The sequence below is a fragment of the Garra rufa genome, chromosome 3, assembly GCF_049309525.1.
Source record: "Garra rufa chromosome 3, GarRuf1.0, whole genome shotgun sequence".
Classification (NCBI taxonomy): domain Eukaryota; kingdom Metazoa; phylum Chordata; class Actinopteri; order Cypriniformes; family Cyprinidae; genus Garra; species Garra rufa.
Window position 1 is genome coordinate 59,382,713 of NC_133363.1, and position 24,602 is coordinate 59,407,314.

Genomic DNA, 24,602 nt, shown 5'->3' on the forward strand with positions numbered 1-24,602 from the left:
AAGTCTGCACTCTGCCGTCTGTGATGATGAAGCGTCCGTTCCACAGAGCTGTAACGGGACTGTAAAGTTGAATAAATTCGAACTCTGACCATCATTTTTGAAGATAATGTGTCTGCAATGGCCATTCCGGAGGTGCTAATCGGATACTTTGTCCAAAGCATATGTAGGCAGTGTTTTAAAGGCACCAAAGAGCTTCTACCAAAGGCAGGCATGATTATGTTGCCCTCTAAAGACACCCATCCGTTTTGCATGAAGAAGGCTATTTGTGTGAAACATGGAGCTGCTACCTATGTAGAGAGATCCAAATCATTCACTTACAAGGTTTTATTTCAGTACGGATGCTGCCTACATACAGTCAAACCAAAATTTATTCAGACACCTTCAACATTTCTCACATTATCAGTTTATTCGCTATAGTTTAGAAAACGGTAATAAAGTATGACAAGAACCCCTCAAGAGTAAAAGTGTGTCAGAACAAATTCATCACAAATGAATTACAGTCAAATCAAAATTTATTCTGACACCTTTAAAATTTCTCACATTATCACAGTTTATTTGCTATAGTTTAGAAAATGGTAATAAAATATGACAAGAACTGCTTCAAGCAGCTTAAACTGTGTCAGAACAAATTCATCTTGATAACGTCAGATAACTTTGATAGAAAGGTATGTAACAAAGCATGGTCAGGTCAAAATGTCAAATCACATTTTTGGTCCCAAATTTGTATCAATTTTACTAGCGGTCCACTGTATGAAGAATTTTCGGGTATAATATGTCACAGTTTAATTTATTTGGCTATCCTCACTTACATAAATGAACTATAGCGTCCTGCACCCACTAGTAAAAAAAAATCTAAAAAATTATATTTGGTTTGAATAATGTCTGAATAATTTTTGTACTGGCTGTGTATAGTAAACAGCAGATGTTGGGAAAAAATAGATAATACGCTGATACTATCAGGGTTGCAAAGGGGTGGAAAATACAGAAACTTTCCAAAAATCAATGGAAAGTTTCCAAAAAGTTTCTGGAATGTTTCCGAAATTTACTGGAAATTTTCCACTTTTTTGCAACCCTGTATACTAGATACCTAGATTTTTTATGTTTTTGAAATGTTTATGTTCACCAAGGTTGCATTTATTTGATCAACAATACAGAAAAAAGTTTTTCCAGGATTCTCTGAACAGAAAGTTCAAAACGACCAATATTTATATGCAATATATTTTTTGTAACAGCCTTTATTTTTATTTTTGATCAATTTAATGCATCTTTATTAAATAAAAGTACTATTTGAAAAAAAAAAAAAAACTCACTGACATCAAACAGTATGTATTGTAAATTATGGATGCACTGATATTGTTATGGCCTATAAAATAAATTTTATATGGATAAATATTCATCTTAAAGATGCTTTCAGAGAGTACAATTTTTCAATAATTTACCATAATCTGTCCTTGTGAAAGGCTAAAGTAGTACTCTTAAAATAAGTGAAAATCCCACCAAATACACAAAGCGCAAATAGCCAACACCTGAAAAATTAAGTCTTCTCAGTAGGGCTGGGCGATATGGACAAAATAAAAAAATATTTTTTTTCATACCAGTTTATATTGATAATCACAATAAATGTCAAATTTTTTTTTCTTTGAAGTTTAAAGGCAGATTTTTGCTCCAACATAAAAGTGGTTAAAACCAAACGGTTGATTGTGGTTTTAAACTATTCTATTCTATGGTCAGGATGCAGATGCAGATTTATGTTCATTATCAAAGTCAGTAATATCTGTAAAAATTGTAGCAACCTCATTTTTATATGGTCAAATAAATAAAAAAATTAATTAACCAATGGTAAAACCACAATATAGCACCTCAATTCCATGGTAAAAATGTAATATGGTTTCTATGTAACTTATTTGTATGAAAAACAGTCTAAATACTGCAAAAAAAATGCTTTTCTTACTTGTTTCCAGCCAAAATATCTAAAAATTCTTTAATCATTAAGGATTTTCTAAATGAGTAAAAATTATTGTCTTGTTTTCAGTCAAAATTAAGTGCATTTTTGCTTAGAACAAGCAAAATAATCTGTCATTGGGGTAAGCAAAAAAATATTATTTTAAACAGAAAAGAAGATTATTTTTCTCACCCCATTGGCAGATTATTTAGCTGGTTTCAAGCAAAAATGCACTTAATTTTGACTTGTTTTTTTTTTCTGAAAACAAGACAATAATTTTTACTCGTCTAGAAAATCCTTCTTGCAAATAAAAATAAAGACTTAAAAAAAATTATTAAAAAAAAAATTATATTTTAAACAGAAAACAAGATTATTTTTCTTACCCACTGGCAGATTATTTAGCTTGTTTCAAGCCAAAAAGCACTTAATTTTGACTTGTTTTTTCTGAAAACAAGACAATAATTTTTACTCATCTAGAAAATCCTTCTTGGTTTAAGAATTTTTAGATATTTTGGCTGGAAACAAGTAAGAAAAGCATTTTTGCAGTGTATATATTTAGTATGTATTAATGCTAGCTTAATCACAAAAACTGTAATTTTATTCGATTACTCCTCCTTCAATACATTTAATACATGACTACAATAATAATATAGTAAAATTCGACACAAATACCCACCACTCTTTCGTTCTGCCTTTGCCGCATAAGCATTATATCAACCATTAATCAAACTTTTGTTATCGTTTATCAAGAAAAGTTATATCATGCAATAATTACCGCTATCGCCTACTTCTCAGACAGAAATATAGAGGTTGGAAGGCATCACATGTAGTAATGTAATACAAGAGTATGGTTATAAAATAAACGGCAAAATATCCAATATAGGATGATACCGATAAATAGAAAAAAGCAGATGGCGATGCATTGTGCATGCAGTTATTTTCAACCCATTTCCAGGATTGTAGTAACAGAAAATGACTGCATGAATTTATAGTGTCATCCCATTCCCTAAATAAATACACTCTTACACTTAGATTTAACCTAATTTACCTGAACCGGATTGGGCTCGACAAAGGGCATCAGTGCTTCCATAGGAACGACCCAGGGTGAGATGGTGGTCCCAAAATTTTTCCCCAAGAACGGACCTAATGGAACATATTCCCAAGCCTGGATATCCCGAGCTGCAACATAAGAGAGAAAAGACACTGCATAATAAGTAACTTATACATTTCAGACACTGGCATTGAGGCAGTGAGTTCTGCAGGGGCTCAAACTTTCTACAAAAACTTACTTTAAAACATTCACCCTGCTGAACACTGTTTAAATGCATGAGTCCTGAACAACTAGATGCATTTACAGTCTCTTTCAACTCTATCTCTTCTGCTGCCTGCATGAATCTGGGACAGGATGGATCATTCCCTGTGCTCTCGCTCTTCTTTGACTTAATTCAATTAGTTTCTTCAAATTAAATGTGCATTTGTTCATCGTGCACATAACTGCTCAGGCACAAACAGGCTGTGTTCCAACTAATAAAGGTAATTTGACTAATAAAGGTATCTTTGAACATTTTAGATCAGCCTGTGTGGTGGAAGTGTGAACATACTCCATTAAAATGCTGACTATGTAGTTCACTTGGTTTTGTAACAGTGATAAACTCGCCAAGATTTGATTCAAGTAGGGAATAATTTGCCGCAGTGTAAATTCTCAGACTTCACCATAATATATTACAGTGCAATATAATTAGATTTGCCCAACCAAAATTTGCTGGCAAAATAAGTCCTATAAAGCTTTTATCCAGACAAATAAATCCGGTCACATTAATGTCGAGATTATTGAATTTGAAACCTCAAGCTTTCATAAAGTCTCCAGCCTCACAGCATTGATATTCTTTCGCCATCTTATTTCTTTATTTATTCATTGTGTTTCAAATCCATTCATATATCTAGAAATCCCATCTAGACTGATGCATTAGAGTATTTCAAAACTGCACAAGATATTCTGGAGCTGTACTCGTATAACATACAGATATCTACCCTCTGCATAATTCTGACAGACTCTCTAGAAGACATGCAGCATTTCTGAGGAATGTGTTTCAAATGAGAACTGGGACTCGCTTCTGGTGAGGGAAGAGAGGTTTTCTAAAGAAATGCAGGGAAGAAAACACTGAATTTAAAGCAAAATCTCGAAGGAAGCAGCATTCCTGAGACAGTTTGTCACTGAAACAAAAACACAAATGCAGGTCCAAAATTATGGCAAATAAAAAAAAAATGCATAAAAAGTACAAAAGTAAATATTAGGGGTGGGCATAGATTAATTTTTTTAATCTAGATTAATCTAGATTAAATCTTGGAATTAATCTAGATTAATCTAGATTAAAATGGCTAATTTGAATTCTGCTGAAGGCATTCAGAATATGCGTGCTACCCAAATAATGACTAAAAGTAAGTCTTCGAGAACGGGCCAGGTGGCGCATTAGATCAGGCACTCATCTCCTGTTTCCAAAATGCATCACAAACTGCTTGACAATTGCATTTACAACATAAGTACCTATACAAACTTGTGTAACCAAGTACTTCTGCGCAAAAGGCTGCACGACGTGCGCGTTGCCGTTAAATACACAGACGCGCACGGGAAAGAATAGCCTATCTGCGTGCATAGTCTTCGATTAAACTGCGTTGCTTTTAGAAGCGTCAATTCAGTTGTTCCTTATAGTTTAATGTCTTTATTTCGGGATTATCAAAGTAAATTATAACTCAAACTTGAGATTTTACTGGGGCACAGCAGATTTCCACTGGGGCGCGTGCCCCAGTAAAAAGGGTCTAGCAACGCACCTGCCCTGAAGCGGCTTCATAACTGCATCCGTGTTTGCAGACTTTGCACGTCTCATTTGATGTGGTAATTTCACAGAAGTTGGAGACTCGTTCTCGCCCCCTACAGTGCAATTCGACTAGGTATACATCATCCGCGCTAAAATATCAAGGTGAAAGTCATCATATCTTGCGTAGTTTAGACCCAGCTCCCAACCCAACTTTGAGAATAGATTAACGGCGATATTTTTTTTAACGCCCGATAAGAGTCTCACGTTAATGCAGCACGTTAACGCCGATAATGGCCCACGACTAGTAAATATACATTACAGCAAAAATACATTAAAATATTTTTTTACCTAACTATTTATTGTTGTAACAATTACAACTTAATGCATTTTCATATAGAACAAATATTTTTTTTTCATATATTAAAAAATTCTATCAACTTGTCTGCCACACATGCAATGCAATGTAGTTCACTAGTTTTGCAATACAGTGAACTACATTGCATGAGCAAAATAATGCCAAATATAAAATAAATAAGCACAAAAGTAAATATATAGAGAAAGAATTTGGGCAAAATGATGAATTTTTAAATTGCAAATAGATGTTTTCATACTTTAAAGGATAACTGTTGCCAAAATGCAACCTGGGCTGTTTTTTTCACTGTAAACGAGACAAACTTATATCTAAAAGCATAATTACGACAAATGAGCCGTTTTTGAGATTGACCGTGATTTCGTTTTGTTTTCAATGGACGGTGAATGGGAGTACTAGGGGCATAACTTTGAGCGCATCAAAATCGATATTTTTACAACACTAAGAAGGCTCGACACACCATGACACTTTGCTCGAAGTATCGCCTGGGTCTCTACACATGAACTCCAGCATAGAGAACATTGTGTACACAGAGTATACTAAAAAAAAGTTTTGAACAACTCACTTTCACTGTTTGAGTTTCCGCACGCAGCCATCTTGCCAGTCAAAAGGTGTCGATCTCTGAATGCGAGGATGGATAGCTCCTAAAGCATATTTCCATATAAATGCACGGCTAATTCGTTGTTTTGTCGCAAGTGAAAAACAATATTAACCTTCTAGTTGTAAAAAGAGCCTCATATAAGAAACATTAATATATAAGAATCTCACATTCGGAGATCGACACAGAGTTTACAGTAATGCATGTGCAAAACAATGCACATGCAAAAGCACAAAAGTAAAACTGACCATTTTGGTTTCCAAACATCTGAATTTTAATGCTTTCATACTGATGAAACTAATTTCACTGCATAGATTACATTTTTCGATTGGCACAAACCATTACAAATAATTGTGTTTTACTCACTCTGCTACAAAATGCATTTTGTATGAGGAAACTGAACAGTTAAGCAGATGCTTCATAAACAGATGTAGTTTGGCATGCACACTTCACCAAGCATCACCCTCTGCCTCCTTCACCTAAAAGTGTTCCTCATTTTCCCAGTCTGCTCAGTGGCTCATAAAAATGCAATGTGTTTAGTGTGCTCGAAAAGGAGCCATTGTAGGTTTAGAAGGAGACAGATGAATAATAAAAAGAATTAACAGCGGTTGTTTCTCAGAAATGCCTGACCGGGAAACACAGCTAAATCACGTCACGTCAGACATTGAGCGCCAGGCTTCTCTGAACAGCTAAAGAAACCTTGCAAGATATGATTAAGATTCTCTCAAGTGAAACTGAGTTATGGCACGATTAGTAAACTGAGATTTACAATATTATTTCACTGTTTATTCATAGGTGACAAGACAAATGAAAAAAATTGAGTTTTTTTTTTTTGTGACAAGATGGTGGTGAAAAATAAAGTGTAATTGAAATAAATAAATGACCTAATATGGTTTAATGACATGTAAACTTCTTCGTTCTGGTATGGATGCATGATAATACTTTTGTATCACTTCTAAAATATCATATGCTGTTTGTCCACACTTCTTGTGTTGCAATATATAGCTTATTTATGCTTATCTAACATCTTAGAAGATGATTTGGGAGAATATTCATTGCAAAAGTTGTTTCTCACCGCTCCAGTCGTTCATAAGCACCATGCCAAAGATGTGCTCGTGAGCCTTCTCCACTGGGATGGGCTCTCCAAGCTTGTTTCCTTTTCCCACAAAGAATGCCTGTAAGACAAAAATAATATTAAATATTGCATCCTGAATTTATATGCTTAGAATACTGCACCATATTTAATGAAATGTATCTGAATAAGCAAACCAAATGCTAGTGCAAGTGTTATTTAATCTCTATGGCACCTTGCCTAATAACATTGTTATCCAAGTAGCACATAAAAGCATTAGTAAATAACAGAGCATCGCACTACTCATAAGTTCATTACATCATTACATTTCTAGATGCTTTTACAGTTGCAGAGAGAAAGTGACACAAATAAATTAGATTAATATATTTTTATCATTTTAAAGCCACTGTAGACTATATTTAAGGAGGAAAAGTGACAGTAAAACCAACAAGCTGATTTGATGCATCTAAAAGTATAATTTGTATGGTTCATTTATTACACCCTGGACCACAAAACCAGTCATAAAGGACTTTATGAAATTGAGATTTCATGAATAAATAAGCTTTGCATTGATGTATGGTTTGTTATGATAGGACAGTATGATTGGCCGAGATACAACAATTTGAAAATCTGAAATCTGGGGGTGCCAAAAAAATCTAAATATTGAGAAAATCACCTTTAAAGTTGTCCAAATGAAGTTCTTAGCAATGCATATTACTAATCAAAAATTAAGTTTTTAGATAATTTATCTTCATGGAACATTACCTTTACACTGATAAAAATAATAATAATAATGATGTAGTGTAGTAAATACTACAGTAAAACAAGTGTAATTTCTACATGAAAACATTCACATTCACAGAAAAAGGAAACAGCATCCAGTGGACTCTTTGGAACCAACTGGATGACCTTGACTTTGCAGACGATTTGGCCCTGCTTTCCCATACTCAGCAGCAGATGCAGGAAAAGTCCAGCACTGTGGCAGAAAACTACACTCACATTAGCCTCAACATCCACAAAGGGAAGAGGTGAAGGTCAACACCACCAACACACCACCCATTGTCCTGGAAGGGGAACCACTAGAGGAGGTGGATGACTTTGCATTCCTTGGCAGCATCATAAATAAACAGGGTGGAACCGACGTTGATGTGAAAGAAAGGATTGGCAAGGCCAGGACAGCTTTTCTCCAACTAAACAATATATGGAGCTCAAGCGACTTGTCCATCAAAACAAAGATCAGGGTGTTTAACACAAACGTTAAGTCAGTGCTGAAACATGGAGGACCACTGTAACCACCACCAAAAAGATAGACTTTTATCGACATACAGTCAAGCCCAAAATTATTCATACCTCTGGCAAATTCTGACTTAAAAGTTACTTTTATTCAACCAGCAAGTTTTTGTTTTGACCGGAAATGACACAGGCTTCTACCAAAAGATAATAAGATGATGTACAAAAGGTATCATTGTGGAAAAAAAAATATTACTCATCTTTTATTTGCATTTGAACACAAAGTGGCATGTTCAAAATTATTCTTACCCTTCTTAATAATCAATAGAAAAGCCTTTATTGGCTATTACAGCAATCAAATGCTTCCTATAATTGCTGACCAGCTTTTTGCATGTCTCCACTGGTATTTTTGCCCATTCATCTTTAGCGATGAGCTCCAACTCTTTCAGATTGGAGGGTCTCTTTGCCATCACCCTGATCTTTAGCTCCCTCCACAGATTCTCAATTGGATTTAAGTCAGGACTCTGGCTGGGCCACTGCAAAATGTTAATGTTTTTGTCTGCTAACCATTTCTTCATCACTTTTGCTGTGTGTTTTGGGTCGTTGTCGTGCTGAAATGTCCACTGGTGCCCAAGGCCAAGTTTCTCTGCAGACTGCCTGATGTTGTTTCCCTGGTCCACCGGCTGAAAAACTCCCCCAAAACATTAGGTTCCCATCACCATGTTTGACAGTGGGGATGGTGTTCTTAGGGTTGAAGGCTTCTCCTTTTTTTCACCAAATGAAGGCTACATCATTGTGGCCAAACCATTAAATTTGTGTTTCATTTGACCATAAAACAGAAGACCAGAATCAGAATCAGAATCAGAAAGAGTTTTATTGCCAAGTATGCTTGCGCATACAAGGAATTTGTTTCAGTGTTATTAGCTTCCAGTACACAGAGACGCACAGACAATAAAAATAAGAGAACCAGAAAAAATACACATATGTAAGCATAAATAGACCAAAAATAAAAATAGAAAATAATAATAATAATAATTTGTAAAAATTGACAATAAATATGTATGTACAGTTGTGCTATAGGTGATAGGATGGAATACAGGGATGTGTTAGGGTGGAGGTGGTAGCAGTAGATAAAGTCAGATTATTCCACACATTTTTGCACAATGGGAGGAACATTTTAACTGTTCATAAGGTGGATTGCCTGGGGGAAAAAACTGTTCACGCGTCTGGTAGTCCTGATCTTTGGGGCTCTGTAGCGCCGGCCGGATGGTAAGAGTTCAAAGAGGGGATGGCTTGGATGTGAGGGGTCCAAAGTGATTTTCTGAGCTCTTTTCCTCACTCTGGATGTGTACAGTTCTTGAAGGGTGGGCAGGGGAGCACCAATAATCCTCTCAGCAGACCGAACCATTCTCTGCAATCTTCTGATGTCTGATTTTGTAGCTGAGCCAAACCAGACAGCTATTGATGTGCACAAAACAGACTCGATGATGGCTGAGTAGAACTGTCTCAGCAACTCCTGTGGTAGGTTGAACTTCTTCAGCTGGCGAAGGAAGTACAACCATTGTTGGGCCTTTTTTACAATGGAGTCGATGTGAGTGTCCCACTTCAGGTCCTGGGACATGAAACATCCCAGGAACTTGAATGTCTCCACTGTAGCCACAGTGCTGTTCATGATGGTGAGTGAGGAAAGTGCAGGGGGGTTCCTCCTGAAGTCCACTATCATCTCTACAGTTTTGAGCTTGTTCAGCTCCAGGTTGTTGTGACTGCACCAGACAGCCAGCTCTTTTACCTCCTGTCTGTAGGCAGACTCGTCACCATCCTGAATGAGGCCGATAACCGTGGTGTCGTCTGCAAACTTCAGGAGCTTGACAGAGGGGTCTTTAGAGGTGCAGTCGTTGGTGTAGAGGGAGAAGAGCAGTGGGGAGAGAACACAACCTTGAGGGGCGCCGGTGTTGGTGGTGCGGCTGCTTGATGTGAATTTCCCCAGTCTCACCAGCTGTTGCCTATCTGTCAGAAAGCTGGTGATCCATTGACAGATAGGGTTAGGAACAGAAAGTTGGTTTAGTTTGGTGTGGAGGAGTGAAGGAATGATGGTGTTGAAGGCCGAGCTGAAGTCCACAAACAGGATCCTCACATAAGTCCCTGGTCTGTCCAGATGCTGCAGGATGAAGTGCAAGCCAATGTTCACTGCATCATCCACTGACCTGTTTGCTCGGTAAGCAAACTGCAGGGGGTCCAGTAAGGGTCCGGTGATGTCCTTCAGATAAGCCAGAACCAGTTTTTCAAACGACTTCATGACGACAGATGTTAGCGCCACAGGTCTGTAGTCGTTAAGTCCTGTTATCTTGGATTTCTTTGGGACAGGGATAATAGTTGAACGTTTTAGGCAGTGAGGGACTTCACACAACTCCAGAGACCTGTTAAAGATCTGTGAAAAGATGGGGGCCAGCTCGTCAGCGCAGGTTTTCAGACAGGCTGGTGTCACACCGTCTGGTCCTTTCTTCTTTTATTCTTCCTGAAGACCTGGCGCACCTCATTTTCGCTGATTAGAAGTGAAGGAGGGGGGGAGAGGGTGGTTGTTGGAGGTGGTAATGGCTGTGTGAAGAGATCGTCAGAACAGGTTTGGGGGGTTTCAAATCTACAGTAAAACTCATTCAGGTCTTCAGCAAGTCGTTGAGTCGCCTCAGTGCACGGGGGTGGTGTCCTGTAGTTTGTGATGGTTTTCAGGCCTTTCCACACAGAACTTGGATCATTCGAAGTGAACTGATCTTCTAACCTTTTTGCATAGGTCTTTTTAGCCACTCTAATCTCTTTATTCAGTGTGTTCCTGGTCTGGTTGTACAAGACTCTATCCCCTTTTCTGTAGGCATCCTCTTTGGCCTGACGAAGATGTCTGAGTTTTTCTGTAAACCATGGCTTGTCATTGTTGTATGTTAAATAAGTTCTGGCAGGAATGCATAAATCCTCACAGAAACTGATATATAAAGTAACAGTCTCTGTGAGCTCGTCCAGATCGGTGGCAGCAGCTTCAAAAACACTCCTAAGCACAGAGGCTGCCATCCATGGCGCCATCTTGCTGAATTTTAAGAAGTCGTCTTCTTTGTCCAGATGAGCATTTGCAAATGCCAAGCGCGCTTTTGTGTGCCTTATCTGGAGAAGTCTTGGATTCTTTTTTACCTCTCTCACTACCCTCCTGGCCAGCACAGGTGTCACTTTCGGCTTCCAACCACGTCCTCTGAGATTTTTCACAGTGCAGAATGTCTTGTATTTTTTAATAATAGTTTGCACTGTAGCCACTGGAACTTCAAAACATTTAGATATGGTCTCCTTTTGTCTTAGCCATGACTGTCCACAAACCAACAGCTGAGAGCTTCTGTTTTTCACCTGTTGAGTTGATTAAAACAGCTGTTCCCAATGAATCAGGGTAATTAGGATGCTTTAGAACAGCTTGGACTATTTGGAATGGTATAGAACTTTGGATTTTCCCATAGACTGTGACAGTTTGCAAAGGGTACGAATCATTTTGGACATGCCACTTTCTGTTCAAATGTAAATAAAAGCTGAGAAATATTTTTTTAAATCTTTTTTTTTTCAGTGTACGTAATATGCTATTGCATGTTGGCACAAAAGAAAAAAAAAACATTTTGACCCATACAATGTATTTTTGCCTATTTCTACAAATATACCTGGGTTACTTAAGACTGATTTTGTGGTCTAGGGTCACATATGAATATTAAATATCCAGTGCCAATCTATTTTACCTAGAGTTTTACTGATTTTATCAATTTAATTAACAGCGTTTGTTACAATAGCTGTTTGGTTAAAAATTATAGTTTTTACGTTTGAATAAATTAATCAAACCAATTGTAAATGTATACAAGCTGAATAAATAAGCATTCCATTGATGTATGGTTTGTTAGGACAGGACAATATTTGGCCGAGATACAACTATTTGAAAATCTGGAATCTGAGGGTGCAAAAAAAAAAAAAAAAAAAAATCAAAACACTGAAAAAAATACTTTTTAAAGTTGTCCAAATTAAGTCCTTAGCAATGCATATCACTAATCAAAAATTAAGTTTTAATACATTTACGGTAGGAAATTTGCATAATATCTTTATGGAACATGATCTTTATTTAATATCCTAATGATTTTTGGCATAAAAGAAAAATGTATCATTTTGACCTATACAATGTATTTTGGCTATTGTTACAAATACACCCGTGTGACTTAAGACTGGTTTTGTGGTCCATGGTCACATATATCTATATCCCAAATCATATAAACAGCACCAGCATAATGCAGCATTGCTGCAAGCAGAAAGTGACAAATTGAGTGCAGTTTTGGAAACATTTCAACTGAACGTACATTTCTTGTAAAGACATTCTCCTGAGATTCTGTGCCTTGTTTATGGGAACAACAGAGAAGGATTTAGATCTATAAGTCTTTAGTTCCTTACATCATCGCTGAACAGCAGTGAATCAGCAACAACATGCTCAACTAATAAACGAATGAACTCCATCACATAACACATTAACTCACCATCTCTAACTCTATATCCAGCTGCTTGCTAGGTCCAAAGATGGGCGGCTGAGCTGAAAGAGAAATATAGTTGTGAAACAAACATATATTTATAGCTATTCTGATGGATTTCTCAGCAGAGTTCATTACAGGCTGAATTTGCATAGTATTTATAGTCACCACTTAAACAAGTGTCAGATCAGTTCTCAAGTGAGGCTGTAATAATGAACGGCGCAGATCTGCTGACCAGTGAAAGCAATCATTAAACGTATGGGAAAATATCATAACAGCCCCATCATTCCAAGCCACATGGAGGTTTTTCATGAAACATGATGGCATTAATCAGCCTGCCACTGCTATGATGTCTGACGCAAATAAGAAATTGCACATATTGTTTTTTGTTGTGCTGACTGTGCCATATGTTAATGCACAACACTTTATTCACACAGAGAATACTGCAAAATGCACTACTAAATAAACTTCTGTTCTGAATATTATATATATTATAAATATATATTTATACTTCAAAGTAATAAGTCTGTTTTTAGACCATTAAAGGAGTAGTTCACTTTCGGAACAAATTTACTATAATGTACTCACCCCCTTGTCACCAAGATGTTCATGTCTTTCTTTCTTTAGTCGTAAGGAAATTCTGTTTTTGAGGGAACCATTTCAGGATTTCTCTCCATATAATGGACTTCTATGGTGCCCCCGAGTTTGAACTTCCAAAATGCAGCATCAAAGGGCTCTAAACGATCACAGCTGGGAAAAAAGGGTCTTATTTAGCAAAACGATGGGTTTTTCTAAAAAAAAAAAAAAAACAATTTATAACCTTTTTAACCCTTAAATGCTCGTCTTGTCTAGCTAGGCAAGATGGGCGTTTGAGATTAAAAAGTATATAAATTGTAAATGTTTTTAGAAAATAACCTATCATTTTGCTAGATAAGACCCTTCTTCCTCGGCTGAGATCATTTAGAGCCCTTTGAAGCTGCATTTAATCTGCATTTTGGAAGTTCAAACTTGGGGGCACCATTGAAGTCCATTATATGGAGAGAAATCCTGAAATGTTTTCCTCAAGAAACATCATTTCTTTTCGACTGAAGAAAGACAGACATGAACATCTTGGATGACAAGGGGGTGACTACATTATTTGTCAATTTTTGAACTAATCCTTTAAAGTGCCCCTATTATGCCTTTTCAAATATGATATTTCATGTAGTGTGTCATGTAGCTGTATGTGAACATAAACTATCTGCAAAGTTGTGACGCCGACAGTGCACCATAAATGAAGTTTTTGTCTATCAAAAAAAAGAGTCGGCTCACATTCGCCTAAACGAGTCGTCAGCAATTCGAATCTTTTTCTGTAACGGCCACACGTCACGAGCTACACATTTGCGTAATGTCCGCCCATGTCGCGAACAACTTGCCCGCCCACAAACAGTAGGCCTACCATTTTCACGTGGATTACATCATGTCAAGAAGGCGTCCTGCGCTGTGAGAGTGAATTTGTTTTATATGCCCTTCCGAAAGATGAAACTACCAAGAATGAGTGGTTAACATTAATTTTTTCAACACCTCAGCAGTCTTGTGTTCGCGTCATTTTACTGATGACTGCTTTTCCAATCTTGGGGAGTAACGTTACAACTCGAGATTCACCAAACGCTTGGTTTTAAAAAATGGATCAGTGCCCAGGTTATTTGGACCGGCTTGCTCCTCTGAACTTCTACCTGTAAGTATGATTAATAATTGATGATTGTATTTTCTAGCGATCGTTCAAAATACGTCTTTGTGTACGTTATGGTGTGTAACAACCCCGCACATGTCTTGGTAACCGGCTAACTTGCGTTTCTGTAGTTCTGTTGTTCAGCTGTGAGTGCAATGTAGTCTAAAAATTGTGATTGATGCAGCTTGACTGTCTGTCTGCCTTATTAGTTTAAGTAATGATAATGATAAACGATGGCTTAACGCAGTGTTATGGATTGTACAGTGTTGAAGTTAACAGCGAAGAGGTGTGCACGGTTCGCTTACAAAAGCAAATTGCAAGCACTTTCCACAGTTAACATGTGACACTAACCACTGAGAGACGTCCTGCTCCAGTCGTGCTTGCAAAACAGTTTCTTGTCGATGTGCCACTTCAACCGTTTCATCGTCAGACTCCAGCTCGAATTGATAGGGTAAAATCGAGGCTATATTTTCTATGTATTGACAGGTCTCCGCAGCTGTCATTCAGTTATGCCAATGGGCGTTTCGTTTTTGCGCTGTAGCGGTAGACCAATCCAAAAGGACTGCACCATCTGACCAATCACAGCAGTGAGGGCTCACTGAAAGGAGGGGTTTAGAGAGACTGATTCTTCAAACTGCTTCACACGAGTCGTTTACGAATAATTTAGAAACGGGGTAAAATTAAATCTATTTTTGGAGAAAACTAAAGTGTTTTTTGAACTTGCATACATGTAAACCTGTTTTAAGAGACTAATACAACAATATTAACTACCTTTAAAATGGCATAATAGGGGCACTTTAAGATTTTTTTTTATTTGTAAACATTTCATTGGCAATTAAAAGAATAGTTCATAAAAAAAACCTACTGAAATTTTACTCAGGCCATCTAAGATGTAAATACGTTTGTTTCTTCATCAGATTTGGATAAATTTAGCATTACATCACACCAATGGATCCTCTGTAGTGAATGGGTGCCGTCAGAATGAGAGTCCAAACAGCTGATAAAAACATCACAATAATCCACAAGTAATTTACATCAATCCAATCCATTAATTAACAATCTGAAAAGCGAAAATCTACTAAATTTGTAAAAAAAAAAAAAAAAGAAAAAAAATCAAATCTATCGTTAAGGCATTTTAACTTTAAACTGTTGCTTCTGGCCAAAATACAAATCTATATTCCATCATAGTGAAAAAGTCCAATCCCTGTTCTTTTCTCACATCAAAACCAACCCATAAATTCGTTCAGAACTGTTTTGGACAGTAAATGGTGCTTGATCTGATTCACACAAGATGATTATTTTACTGGCAAAAGCAAGATTATGAATAAATGACTCGTATTTTAGCAGGAAACAACGGTTTAAAGTTATAAACTTATTAATGATGGATTTGTTTCTTACAAACATGCAGCTATTAGCTTCACAAGATGTTAATTGATAGACTGGAGTGGTGTGGATTACTTGTGGATTATTGTGATGTTTTTATCAGAAGTTTGGACTCTCATTCTGACGGCACCCATTCACTGCAGAGGATCCATTAATGAGAAAGTGATGGAATACTAAATTTCTCCATATCTGTTCTAATGAAGAAACAAACTCATCTACATATTGAATGTCCTGAGGGAAAGTACTTTTTCAAATGATCACTTTTGGATATTTTAATTATTACATTTTTAATCATTCTAAATTTAGCCTGTGGTTTATCCGTCATCTTTTGTTTACCTGAGTCTGGTCTCATCTGTCCTCGAGGTCTTCTGATTGGTGTTCCAGAGACGACCACAGATGAAGCTCTCCCATGATACCCCACTGGCAGTCTCAGCCTACAGGACAGGATAATAAGTCATTTCCACATCATTTATCACAACACGTCATAACTTTATATCAGTGCTTTACATGGAGGTCTTTTTTTATCTTTTGGTTGAATTTTGCTTCCTTTGAGAGATCTAAAAATGACATTTTTGTCATCATTTACTCCTCATCATGATGTTCCAATCCATATTTGTATGACTTTCTTTGTACTCCAGAAAATAAAAGAAGATATTAAGAAGAAAACGTTTTCTACACTATACATATATATAGTAGTCAACATTCAAAGTGGATCAAAAAAGTTCATCAAAAGTTGTCCTAAGATAAGAACAGGTATTCTTTTTGGTTTTAGGACAAATTTGATGAAAGGTTTTGATCCACTTCGAATGTTGACTACTGTATATATATTACATACAGAATCTGAATAAGGCATTTCATATTAAAGACGTTTACATATAGTCCACAAGAGAAAAGAATAGTTTTTATGAATAGTTAATTTATGAAATTGACCCAGTTCAAAAGTTTACATACACTTGATTCTTAATACTGTGTTGTTACCTGAATGATCCGCAGCTGTGTTTTTTTTTTGTTTAGTGATAGTTGTTCATGAGTCCCTTGTTTGTCCTGAACAGATAAACTGCCTGCTGTTTTGCATTTGAACCCTTTCCAACAATGTCTTTTCTGTATGGTTTTGAGATCCATCTTTTCACACTGAGGACAACTGAGGCACAACTATTACAGAAGGTTCAAACACTCACTGATGCTTCAAAAGGAAACATGATGCATTTAGAGCCAGGTGATGAAAACTTTTGAATGGAATGAGGATGTGTGCATTTTTCTTATTTTGTCTGAATATCATATTTTTCTATTTAGTAGTATTTACTTACATGTTTTCCAGAAGACAAATTAAATTGAGCCTGACCTTTAAATTAATTTTTTTTACCCCCCGCTCTTAATGCATCGTTTTTCCTTCTGGAGCATCAGTGAGTGTTTGAACCTTCTGTAATAGCTGTATATGAGTCCCTCAGTTGTCCTCAGTGTCAAAAGATGGATCTCAAAATCATACAGTCATTGTTGGAAAGGGTTCAAATACAGAAAAATGCTGAAAAAAAAAAAATCTGTGAGACCTGAAGGACTTTTTTGAAGAACCAAAGGCAGTTTACCTGTTCAGGACAAACAGGGGACTCATGAACAACTATCACTAAACAAACAAACAAACAAACAAACAAAAAACAGCTGTGGATCATTCAGGTAACAACAAAGTATTAAGAATCAAGTGTATGTCAATTTTACATGGGGTCATTTTTATAAACTCAACTATTATTTTCTCTTGTGGACTATATATAATTGTCTTTCATGTGAAATATCTTATTCAGGCCAGGACTAAAAAAAAAAAAAAAGCATTTTGTATGATCCCTCTAATTTTGGTAAAATAATTAACATTTTGCAGATTCCGCAAGGTGTATGTAAACATTTTACTTCAACTGTAGACATACAAATGAAAAACAAATGAATATGTAAACAAATTTCACTATAAAACTTCCTATTCACTTCTGATGTTTCAAATATGCTTTAAATGGATGTAAATTTAAATAGTTGTCCTTCGTTTTTCTAATGTACCTACTTAAATTTAAGACATTTTTGTGCAGAATTATTCCAAATTATCATATATGTATCATTTCAGTAGTAATTTAATGTCCATTTCACTCTATTAGATACACAGTCTTCCTTTTTTTCCCTCTTTTAGTCCAGTTTAAATTCTCTGTACAAAAAAAAAAATCAAAACAAAAAGGCTCTTCAAGAATTCTCCTTATGTTTCATAGAAAAAAATAACAGCATGCAGGTTTGGAGCGACATGAGGGTGAGTAAATATTGACAGAGTTTACACTTCTGGGTGACCTACTTCTTTAAGATTTCACTTCAAATCCTACTCCAAAAAAATCACCCCGATCACACAAGCCCAGCTCAGGCCTGCGGCTTCAAGCTCAATGTAAATCAACTATAGATTTTCCTCCAGACTAATTCTCATTCTTTCCTCAAGAAGTGACACGCTTTTGGAAAGGCCGGTGACAGATTGACTGAGCCGAGGGGAACTTCAGGTAGGCGAGCAGCTGAAATTAAATTTCAAAAAACTTCCCTCTTCATTTCCACACAAGTCCTTGTTCTGTCTCCGGGCGAATGACTCCCACTCTGGGCCTTGTAAGTGAAAATGTGACAAGAAATACAGTTCTGTTTTGGAGGGAAGACTTATTGCTAAAAGACGTTTTTCACAGCGAGCTGGAAAGCGCACAGGTGCATTATTTAGCCTGACAGGCATACGCTGGGAAAGAATAAAGTGAGTGTTTATGGGAATAACTTACAGGAACTTCGCTGGATCTTTAAAACTCGTACATATATGGCTGCTAACTCAAAAAATGACTGAAATATGAAGCCAGCGGGAGCCGGCGATGGTGTGATTCGGCTGCACGCTTGCATCGGGTGTTAGTATTTAAGAGACTGAGGAATATTAACAGGTTGTCACGTACCAGTTGGGCATCAAGGCATTTTCTTTTCCACGGAACATTATTCCAACGTTGGTGGCATGATCTTTCGATGAGTAAAAGTCTGTGTAGTCGCCTGTTACAGAGAAGAAAGAATAAAAATGATGGGAAAAAACAGGGAGGTTAATGAGGAGTAAACATATATAGTGACAGAAGTGAAAAATCACAATTTTTCTGAACTCTCTGCTCAGGTTTATTCTGTACCGAGGTCTGTTTTTTCTGTTTTACTTCACTACATTAAAGAAATATCTCAAGCAGAAATGTAAGTTCTGTCATCAATAACTAATCTTGCTTTGTGTGAGAAAATGAATTATACATTTGTGACTGAAACTTAATTTATTTTAGACATTCAATGATAACCGCCACCTCCGCAGTTGCTTTTTTCAGTTTTTAATTGGTCATGTGACATTTCGTGTCTAGTGATACTTGTGACCCTGGACCACAAAACCAGTCATAAGGTTAAATTGTACAAAACTGAGATTTATACATCATATAATAAATGCTCAATAAATAAGCTTTCTATTGATGCAAAGCTTGTTAGGATAGGACAATATTTGACCGAGATACATCTATTTGAAAATCAGGAATCTGAGGGTGCAAAAAAAATCAAAATACTGAGAAAATCACCTTTAAAGTTGTCCAAATTAGGTTCTTAACAATGCATTTTACAAACCAAAAATTACATTTTGATAGGTTTACAGTAGGAATTTTACAAAAAATCTTCATGGAACATGATCTTTACTTAATTTCCTAACGATTTTTGGCATAAAAGAAAAATCAAAAATTTTGACCCATGCAATGTATTTTTGGCTATTGCTACAAATATACCCCAGCGACTTAAGACTGGTTTTGTGCTCCAGGGTCACATTTGGTATAAATTATGCAAAATCTGATGCAATGTTCCTAAAAGTGATTTCAGAGCCCCAGTGGAGAGTAACATGATTTATTTTTGTGTTTCATGGAAGAAAGAAAGTTTAATAACAGTTGGAATAGAAAAACATTTACAAAACTACATTATTTGCATAAAAGTAATAAACCACCTGTCATAAGTTTGGAATAATTAAAAGTTTATTTTTTTATAATGAAGCCTTTTATGCTCCCCCAGGCTTATTTGTTTAAAAACATAGCAAAATAGTAAACTTATGAAATATTATAATTTAAAGTTTCATAATCATTAATCATTTAGCACTGATACGGTCATTCTTGAGACATGGGACAAAACATGTCCAGCAATTATATCTGCTGTTAGTTTTAAACATAAAAATATTTTCAATTGTAAATGTTATGGGGATTAACAATACAATGTATTTAACACAACTATCCCCTTCAATTTAATTTGATCATTATGTGAAATCTATGACACTTATTGTCTTCTCACTACATGTAAAACGTGTCCACAGAGAAGGGTTTATTCATTCAGATGCTATAAAATGGATAAAAAAGTTTTTTAATGATGAAAAAGACCTTGTTTTAGCAAAAGCAACACTTAATAATATTTAATATCAAAGCAAGGTTGTTTTTCAGTGAAATGTGTGTTTAATATTGTTTCAAAGTTGTGTCCTCAGTTTTTTTAACACCATCAGACATTAATTAAAATTAGGATTGGGTCGATAGACGATGGTGAGCCGGCATCGCGATTCTCCGCCTCGCCCCCGCCGCCGCAGCAGCAACCCGCTCGCGAAAAACACACACTTAATCACACTATATAGCCAAATGAAATGCATGCTTTCAATTGCCGCATCTTTACTTATTTTATTATTATTATTATGAGGAAATAATAACAAGGAAGTTGTTAGCGATCACAATACAAATTACAGTGAACTCCAAACGAATTACACGAACTAGTTCGTTTACATTACTAAATTAGGCATACAAAAACTAATAATCAAAATAATTTTAATTAAATTAGATTAAATAAACTACGCCAAATATGGCTTTTTTTATGGTTTTACCATAACGAACAGAGCTTGGAACAAAAAACAAGAGAATACACTTTTTTCCATCGAAATACAAACGCACAATACAAAGCCTATTATAAATAACAGTTTATCATTCAAATGCATTGCCAATATGGAAACACTTGGATTTGTGCCGAATTACAGAGGTACGTGAGCCCAACGCCTGCTATTTTTAGTTTCGCTTTGTTTTGGTTTCTTAACTTTATATAGTTTGTTTCATTCCTGTTCTGTTCTGAATACCGTTACATTTAACTGATTCGTTTAGGAGTCAGGGTAACTAACTTATAGCTATGTTTTATAGTGTTTATAATGTTAATACATAATAATATTTCGCTCGATTTGGTATTATTTCTGATATTACACTTTCTCTCTAAACATTCCGCTGCTCATTAAATGCGTTTGGAGAGAGTGGGTTAAGCAGTAAGCAATCAATGAGAGCTATTTTGAACTTAAAAAAGCTGACTGGTCGAAAATATGTTAAGGACCAACACACATCCTCCAAATACATCTACATAAAGCCGCGCTTGCTCTGTCTCGTATGCATGCACGCACTGTCACGATCTAATGCACTTGTTAATGCCGGATCTTTAAAAACAAATACCGGAACGCAAAAATCCAAAATTTGACATTTTCCAGAACAGGATCCAGCTCAAATTAAGCACTGGTGGAAACGGTAAGCTACAATTAATTAATTCGTTATTAATTAATTATTTAACAACAACCATCCTTCACCCCGCCCCCCCATCGCGATGTTGCACATTAGACATTGTACGATGCCAAATTGGTCGGCATCGCCCAACCCTAATTAAAATATAATAAAATCATGGGCAGCTGTCACTGTAAAGGACCCCCTTGACACAGTCCTCTTCTGCTGAGTACATCAATGTCACACAGGCTCTGCTGAGTTTTATAGTTTTCGAATATTTTAAATTCACAATTTAAATGTCACATCCATGATATGTCAACACCATCTTCCAATTTCTAAAGGAAATTATTTGAAATATTTAGATTATATAATTATCCTGAAGTAGGTTCCATTAGCCTCTAGCATCAACAAAACAAAACAAAATGTCTACTACATGAACTCCAACACCGTAAGATTTTGTGTTCCAATGATATATCAAAATATTTAAAAGAGTAGTTCACTTTCAGAACAAAAATTTGCAGATAATGTACTCACCCCCTTGTCATCCAAGATGTTCGTGTCTTTCTTTCTTCAGTCGTAAAGAAGTTATGTTTTTTGAGGAAAACACTTCAGGATTTCTCTCCATATAGTGGACTTCTATGATGTCCCCGTGTTTGGACTTCCAAAATGCAGCTTTAAAGGGCTCTAAACGATCTTATCTAGTGAAACGATCGGTTATTTTCTAAAAACATTTACAATTTATATACTTTTTAATATCTACACAGAGTACACACAGAGCTATACAAGACGAGCATTTGAGGTTAAAAGTATAAATTGTTGCACTTTAACGCATTTTGCTTAGGCAAACAGCTGTTATTTACCAGACTTGTAAAAGTGTGATATAAATTGTGATTTTTTTTTTTTAGAAAATAACTGATCGTTTTGCTAAATAAGACCTTTCTTTCCTCGGCTGTGATCGTTTAGAGCCCTTTGAAGTTCAAACTCGGGGGCACCATAGAAGTCCACTATATGAAGAGAAATCCTGAAATATTTTCCTCAAAAACATAATTTCCTTACGACTGAAGAAAGAAAGACATCTTGGATGACAAGGGGGTGAGTACTAGGGCTGGGTATTGTGACCAATTCGGTGATTCGATTCGATTCTTATTTTTATGGTTTCGATTCGATTTCGATTTGATATCGATTAGCTATCAATATTTCATTTAAAATGTTAGTTTTGCAGACATGGGATCCATATTTTGATATAAATGCTGGTAACTGAAACTCTGCACTTAAGTTTATTACGGAAATACACATCTACATTAAAGGAACACTCCACTTTTTCTGGAAATAGGCTCATTCTCCAACTCCCCCCGAGTTAATAAGTTGATTTTTACCGTTTTGAAATCCATTCAGCCGTTCTCCTGTTCTGGCGATATCACTTTTAGCATTTTAGTCATAGGAAGTTTGCATGCCGTAATATGACCAGAAGCAGGCGTTCAGTAATATCAACGAGTTTCGATATTTGTCCAATGTTTACTTGACTCGTCTGCAGTTATCCAACGTGCACTGCGACCAGCGGACATGGCAGCTGTTTCCTAGGCCAATAAGATTAGGAACTACACTCCCATTGAGTAGACGTATTTAGTCAAGGATAGTTTACTTTGGTGCAGATCCTGAACAGGCGTAGTAATTTGAACCAGTCAATTTGAACAGGTACTTCCGTCAACATATCGATGGCAAGGGTGGCATCTACCTGATGGAGGCAAGTTGCATGTCGCAACATCCGAGGTTTACTTTGGATGCAGATGCTGCATCCTGCAGTAGTAGACTTTTTTTTCCGGTTTGATCAAATAAACTAGAAAAAACGTCACACGCCGAGTGGACCTAATGGCCAGCTGTCGCAAGAGTAAGTTACTCCTGCAACCACTACAATATATAATATAAAGATTTTAAATGCATACTGTCAGTTTGCATTTTCAGGCTTATATTCATGATGTACACTTTTACTCAAAACTGACTTTAAACACCACCGACTGTTTGCAATAACTTTCTTTTGCAATCATACATGGAATTTGGTCATAGCAAATACTAGGCCAACTGTTCACCCAAAACTACTCTTCAGGGGTTGCATTTCACAGGTAACGTTAGCAAACAATATCATGTTACACTTACAGCCGTGGGCGATGCTCCTCGTTGTCCTGTCTGTAACGTTAGTTTGAAGATTGTTGGGATCGCCGTGTCCTTTAGACGCCGTGCTGTAGTACCGGTAAAACTATCCAAATAGTCATCTGGTTCAAAATCCTCGGAGCAAACACGCCATTTCTTGATCGTTGCTAACGGTGTTTTGAGATCCATGTTCAGAGCAGCCAGCCATTGATTCATTAGTCGGAATTGCTTTTTTTTTCGTGGGAATTCTATGAAACATGGTAGTAGAGTACGTCTTCGACTTACTATTACAGCCCCTTACAATGCACATAACCATAGCTAATCACACACAGGTAAATCCAGCCACTAACAATTTACCAGCTGCAACTCTGACAGCTGCAACAACCGGAATTACACAAACTTAGCACCGGTCACATTGGAAGTTACCTAGCTGGGATCTAATTTCAGGCGCTTTGTGATATTAATGCGCCTGCTTCGGTCATGTTACGGCAGCAAACTTCCTTGACTATTACGCCGAAATGGGAGTGTAGTTCCTAATCTTATCGACCTAGAAAACCGCAGCTTTACATTTCCGCTGGTCTTAGTACACGATATAACTGCAGAAGAGTCAAGTTTTAAATAGGACAAATATCGAAACTCGTTGGTCATTTTTGAACGCGATGCTACTGGTCTAATAGGATTCAATGATTTATGCTAAGCTATGCTAAAAGTGATATCGCCAGAACAGGAGAACGGCTGAATGGATTTCAAAACGGTAAAAATCAACTTATTACCTCGGGGGGAGTTGGAGAATGAGCCTATTTCCAAAAAAAGTGGAGTGTTCCTTTAAACAACTTTTATTTTAAATGAACACTGTAACAAGAAATCATAAATATGTGCATCCATTGTACACCATGTAAACAAACAGCAAAATGCACATTACTGTAAAAAAAATAAAAAGACTGTAAATGTGCAACAGTGAAATCTATTAAGAACTTCAAACATGTTTAAGAAATAAAACATTTTTCAAAATTCAAAACAGGCCAATCATAAAGCCCGTGTCTGCGTATACAAAACATTCTAACTGTCCATAAAACCAACAGTTCTTAACTACAGCCTAATCATTTTTGATCACCAGATTTTTCTGCAAAAAAAGCAGCTGATGGTGACACCTTCAGGACGAGAGGTGAATCGATTAAAATCGGAGAATGATATTTTTTACCCAGCCCTAGTGAGTACATTATCTGTACATTTTTG

At 36.4% G+C, this 24,602-nt stretch overlaps 1 protein-coding gene across 1 annotated transcript in view; it reads right to left on the reverse strand.

Moving 5' to 3' along the window:
* The window catches only part of fah (fumarylacetoacetate hydrolase (fumarylacetoacetase)), a 36,462-nt gene that overhangs the window by 7,105 nt on the left and 4,755 nt on the right, over positions 1–24,602 (reverse strand). The window contains exons 5-9 of the mRNA XM_073837399.1: positions 18,600–18,690; positions 15,991–16,088; positions 12,570–12,622; positions 6,802–6,901; positions 2,991–3,121 (exon numbers count right to left, since the gene is read on the reverse strand). Coding sequence (XP_073693500.1) covers positions 2,991–3,121; positions 6,802–6,901; positions 12,570–12,622; positions 15,991–16,088; positions 18,600–18,690 — 473 coding nt within the window. The remainder of the gene's footprint in view (positions 1–2,990; positions 3,122–6,801; positions 6,902–12,569; positions 12,623–15,990; positions 16,089–18,599; positions 18,691–24,602) is intronic.